The sequence below is a fragment of the Salvia hispanica genome, chromosome 1 (assembly GCF_023119035.1).
Source record: "Salvia hispanica cultivar TCC Black 2014 chromosome 1, UniMelb_Shisp_WGS_1.0, whole genome shotgun sequence".
NCBI classification, from domain to species: domain Eukaryota; kingdom Viridiplantae; phylum Streptophyta; class Magnoliopsida; order Lamiales; family Lamiaceae; genus Salvia; species Salvia hispanica.
This window is the reverse complement of record NC_062965.1, coordinates 33232007-33237940: the sequence shown is the minus strand read 5'-3', so window position 1 is coordinate 33237940 and position 5934 is coordinate 33232007. Positions and strand designations below refer to the sequence as shown.

General features: G+C 39.1%; 1 protein-coding gene across 1 annotated transcript; it reads left to right on the top strand.

Annotated features, from left to right (window-relative positions):
* The first annotated feature begins 735 nt into the window (after positions 1-735).
* Positions 736-2907, top strand: LOC125210037 (cytochrome P450 78A3-like). The gene is made up of 2 exons (XM_048109614.1): positions 736-1898; positions 2202-2907. Exons 1-2 carry the CDS (start codon positions 942-944, stop codon positions 2790-2792), a joined length of 1548 nt encoding a protein of 515 aa, XP_047965571.1. The 5' UTR covers positions 736-941; the 3' UTR covers positions 2793-2907.
* Positions 2908-5934: the final 3027 nt, after the last annotated feature.

Genomic DNA, 5934 nt, shown 5'->3' with positions numbered 1-5934 from the left:
ACTCCCTCCATCCCAAGGTACTTGAGTTGTATTCATTTTTAGATTGTCCGATATAGTTGAGTCATTTTTTTTGCAAAAACTTTAACCTCTTTCATACTTTAGTGCTTCTTCATCTTTATTACTTTGTTTCTCTTTTACTTTACTCACATTTTATTATAAAACTAATATATAAAAGTAAGACCCACAATCCACTAACTTTTTCAGTTCACTTCCATTACATTTCTTAAAATTTGTGCCGGGTCAAAGTGAGACAAATTTTGGTGGACGGAGGTAGTATATACTACTCCTTTCGTCCCACAAATAATGTCACACTTTCCTTTTTAGTTTGTCCCACAAAAGATGTCACATTTCCTTTTTTGGAAAAAGTTCTCTCTCACATTAATATAAATATTACTATTTTCTCTTTCCACCTAACTCACAAAACAAAACTTTCTAAAATCTTGTGTCGTCTCATAAGTGTGACATCTTTTGTGGGACTGATGGAGTAATAAATAAACTTAAGAACATTTTCTTTCCAAGACGTGTCAAAAAAAATTCAAAAATATGATATGTCATCTTATTAATTGTACAAACTGAAAAAAAAAGTGTGTTATTTTAGTTGGGAAGAATGCAGTACTAGCATTAGTTTTATTTTATTCCAATAAGAGCATATGTGAAATGAATGAAAAAATAGCAATTTCATTCCCTGAGTATTTCTTACTTACCAAACACAACAATGAAATGCTACGTCATTCCATTCGAATCCTCATTCAATTCTTGTTTCATTTCATTCTCTCTTTATTCCATTCCATTATACTACCCAGTATAACCATATTTATAGTTAATTCAGTAAATTCGACAGCTTCGCTCCCTATATAAACCAGTTGCCAATAGCAAGCCTGAAAAGCAACCAAACTTCCCTCCATCCTTGCATATCTCTCCCACATACACCAAACATAAACATGATGAAACCACATGTCGACAACCTCTGGTTCGTGGCTCTCGCTTCGAAATGCAAATCTCTTTCTCCTTCACACACCATAATCTTGGCATTTGTTTTCTTTCTTTCATGGCTTATCCTCAACATGATCTTCTGGGCTCACCCCGGCGGCTCCGCTTGGGGCCGCTATAGGTGGACGAAGCTGTTTTCCTTCCATCGGGCCATTCCTGGCCCGAGAGGAGTCCCTGTTGTGGGCAGCATGCATCTCATGTCCGGCTTGTCCCACCACAAGCTAGCCTCCGCAGCTGAATCTTGCGGAGCCAAGCGCCTCATGGCTTTCAGCCTCGGGGAGACACGTGCAATTGTCACGTGCAATCCCGAGGTGGCCCGTGATATCTTGAATGGCTCATCGTTCGTGGACCGCCCGGCTAAGGAATCGGCCTACGAGCTCATGTTCAGCCACTCTATGGGCTTCGCTCCCTACGGCCTCTACTGGACTACGCTCCGCCGAATCGCCTCCGCTCACCTCTTCTGCCCCAAGCAGCTCAAAGCCTCCGCTCACCAACGCCTTGAATTAGCGAATCAGATGGCAGCGGCTCTGGATTGCTCACACGGTGAGCCTCTCCGCGTGAGGAATGTGTTGAAGCTGGCCTCGCTTAACAACATGATGTACGCTGTGTTTGGACGGAGGTACGTGCTTGATTCTGCCAATCCAGAGACGGCCGAGTTGAGAGATTTGGTGGAGGAAGGATACGATTTGCTAGGCCAGCTCAACTGGTCCGACCACTTCTCCTTCTTAGCAGATTTCGACGTTCAGAAAATCCGGTCCAGGTGCGCCCGGATGGTCCCCCGGGTGAACCGGATTGTCGGCAGGATCATGGCCGAGCGAGACACCACCGGTCATGATTTCGCGGACGTGTTGCTGTCTCTAAAAGGGCCCGACCGCCTGTCGGAGCCCGACATGATCTCACTATTATGGGTAAGCAGCTTTAACTATGGTTTAAGAATTGAGATTAGTTATACTACCTCCGTCCCCCAAATATTGTCACACTTTGATTCGGCACGGGTTTTAAGAAATATAATGGAAAGTAAGTTGAAAAAGTTGGTGGGACGTGAGTCCCACTTTTAAAGTATTAGTTTTATAATAAAATGTGTGTATAAATGAGTTAGTGGAATATGAGGTCCACTAAAAAAATGGTAAAAAGTAAAGTATGACGGACCAAAATAGTAAACTGTGACAAACTTTCAGGGACGAAGATAGTAATTTTTATTATGAGCGCAGGAGATGATATTTAGAGGCACGGACACGGTGGCGGTGGCGATGGAGTGGATACTGGCGAGACTGGTGTTGCACAAGGATGTTCAGTCGCGTGTCCAGCGTGAGCTTGACGCGGTCGTGGGGAAGGCACGTGCGGTGACGGAGTCTGATTTGACGGAGCTTGTTTACTTAACGGCAGTCGTGAAGGAAGTGATGAGGCTGCACCCGCCTGGGCCGTTGCTTTCGTGGTCCCGTTTGTCGATCAGGGAATCCACGGTGGACGGCTACCGTGTGCCCGCGGGAACCACAGCTATGGTTAATGTGTGGGCGATCAGCCGGGATCCGGAAAACTGGCCCGACCCGATGAGGTTCAAGCCCGAGAGACACCTCACGGGCGAGGATATTTCGGATTTGAGGCTGGCGCCTTTCGGGTCGGGTCGGAGGTCGTGCCCGGGTAAAGCGATGGGCATGACCGCTGTCAGCTATTGGGTGGCGAGGCTTTTGCATGAGTTTGAGTTTGAGGCGGCGGGTGATGTGGACCTGACCGAGGAGCTGAGACTCTCTTGTGAGATGAAGGAACCGCTAGGGGTGAGAGTGCGCCGGCGCATGAGTTAAGACTTAACACAACAACCATGGAGAATATATGTATATAGTGTTCTATAATGTGGCGTTTAATTTCATGTAATGTAACTTAATTATTTAATGTAAAGTGCATCGTATCTTTCTTTAATTAGATAAATTAATGACTTGAATCGTCGCATCTTGACCACCCAACTTTAGTCCTAAGTTCTAGCGGCTGAGTTTACTTGACATGGACTTAATTAACGTTTAGGATATGGTCAACTTAAGAAATCAGAGTATTATTGCATGTTTGATCAGATCATTATGGAAAGCTTGTTTTCGGATTTTTCTTAAAGTGTGGATTCTCCAAGCAAATGGAGTAGGAGTATATTTTATTTTAGGCATTTATGTACTAAACATATTACACTAACAAACAACTTATTAAAATAACCAAATTATTTCTTTCTAACGATAATAACGTTTTGTTGTATGTGATTGTACCCAAACATTAAAACCGAGGTTTACTCGAGTTGAAAAATACTACTCAACGAACGGGTCGCAGCGCAGTTGGCAGTGCGGAGCTATGATGACCTTGAGGTCATGGTTCAAATTCCACCACCCATTAGGAGACTTTCGGCCTTAATCTGCAAACCCAGTCAATCAGGATTAGTCGAATTCTGTCAAAGATGGGTTCGTTACATCCGCAGACAAACCAAAAAAATAAAAAAAATACTACTCGAGTGACTTATGTTAACTTTGAACACAAAAGTAAATTCAGTGTTCTTTATAACCAACAACTCCCCGTTAAAGAAATACGCTTAATCAGCTGTCAACATCACGCATGAGAAATGAGTTTCAAACTTGTGCTCGTCTGAAATTAAATACTTTATCTCATTTGAAATCAATACAAGTTTTAAGAATATAAAGAAAACTTGGTGGAAGAAGTAGTGTAATGTGATTCATATTTTTTATATTAGTTTTATTGCAAAGAAATCTCTTACAAGGAATCGACCCAAAGTTTAGAATTGATCTAGCTACCATATTCTAAATTCCGTAACTTTAGCTTATTATTATATTATATGTGGTACCTATCTTGCCTACTAAAGGCATGCAAATCAATAGTATGAATCAAATCAATATACAGAAACATAATTCTCGATGCAAATGTAATGAGTAAGTTAAAATGTAGAGTCCACTTACCTAAACTAGTCAAAATTGTCAAAATGAAATGAAATTTTGAATGGTACATATACATCCCAAAATGATAATATAAGACACTTTTAGGTTATGTATTGGTATAATGGAATGGAATGGTGGAATGGAATATGATTTCTATTTCCATTCTATTCATTTGCTTGGTATGATAGAATGAAGAAGGGAATGGATGAAAATGCAAAGAAAGTGACATTTCATCACTATCTTCATTTCATTCCAACCTTCATTCATTTTACCCTTATTCCATTTCATCATACCCGCATGACCTTAATGACTGATATACTACAATGTAGAAATTATACAGAGACAATAACATGTGCAATCATTAAAGAAAAAGGAGCAAAGTTTTTGTTATGTACATATATAGCTTAGTCATCTTAGTACTAGATGGGACATGTTAAGAGACATACATTTATGGCAGTGAAAACAATGAAAATGATGCACTGAAAGAGTTGAAATGAATAAGGATCACTAATTTCAACTCACATGCAAAATAACTTCTCTACTGTGCCTAAGATGATAAAAACAAAAAAGAAAATAGTTGAATCTCTTGCAGATTGTGACAATATGGATGAATTTATGGGGATGCGTATATGTCTGGATGAGTCTCCCTTATGTTTCACATTCTTGCATTAAATATTGAAGACGCGTGGAGGCATATACTAAGCTAGTGCAGTGGTGGTCGATTTCAATAGAATAGGATATAATCAAGGGGATATATACAGATTGATATAAATTGTTGATATCGATCCCCTCTAGTTTTTGTGCAATCACATTTAGTAAATTTGTAATGTATCCTATAAATTTGTAATAAGCATTTTAATCCATCAGTTTTTCCCTAATATGTTTGCTTAATTAGTGCATGCACAAAACGAGTAGGTGTGAGTGAGAGAAATGGTCCAAACCTAACCTCAAATCATAACTAGATGGAGACACGGATCAAGTATGTTATTTGGATTTATGCTATATTTTCTCAATCATGTTGTAATGCTCCACAGCTTGTCAGTGTGGCATATCCCTCGAATCTCGCAAACTTGTATTTTACTACTCCTACTAATTGTGCACATTTGGAAAATCGACTTCTTGTTTTAATCCTTACAATAGTCGTGGTCAATTTTCCTCCACTCTCTTTCTAAAGAAACAAAACTAACCAATTTGCTTTATCCATAAATCGTGGATATATTACTAATTTAGTTTCTATCAATGATAAGCCGATGAGTCTTACACTGGTTCATTATGAGCACATCTTATGATAGCCACTTAAATATTTATATATTAACGTAACTTTGGTCTTTGTTCAATCGTTCATACCTAATTGGACTGGACATGCAATTCTGCACATTATTTGAATTTGTACCAACAAAATAACTCACACACAGAGTAAATGCTAGAAATCGTAGTGGTATGACTCATAAACTTCTTTTACATTGATGTGGAATATTATAGTTTCTCATTTGTCAAATTGTCATCGTCCCCTCAAATCCTTTTAGGTGAATCTTAAGATGGGATATACCACAATAAAATTTGTCTAGAATTAGATTAGTCACAAGGTGAGATGGTTAATCACGAGATACAATCTAATTTTAACATTATAGAGGTAGACGAAGATACATTGTCACAGACCAAACTCTTATATATAAAATTGATCATGGTATTTAATTATAAGTAATCATAGCAACCGAACATCTTCTTAGCAACTGAAAACATCCCCTAAGAAGATGTAATCACCGTATTTCTTAATAATCTAAAGGATGAAAATATATAGTTTCTTGTTCCTCTTTTAATATTACTACTAATTGTCATATTACATGGCTTTTTTACCTTAATTTGTACACAAATAAAAAAGATCAGAATCGGCCCATTAATGCCCTTAGGGCCAAGCTCCAAAATCTTTTACCATGGCTCAGCCGTTAGGTCGGTCAGAACTGGCCCGTTAAACGCCTATAGGTGGTATCTAGTTGAAGTATAGGCAACAAAAAAA

What these genes read in the sequence shown, in the direction of transcription:
- LOC125210037 (XM_048109614.1), top strand. Translation starts at nt 942, where the DNA reads ATGATGAAACCACATGTCGACAACCTCTGGTTCGTGGCTCTCGCTTCG. An exon ending in ACATGATCTCACTATTATGG is followed by an intron (nt 1,899 to 2,201) that starts GTAAGCAGCTTT and finishes TTATGAGCGCAG; the next exon opens with GAGATGATATTTAGAGGCAC.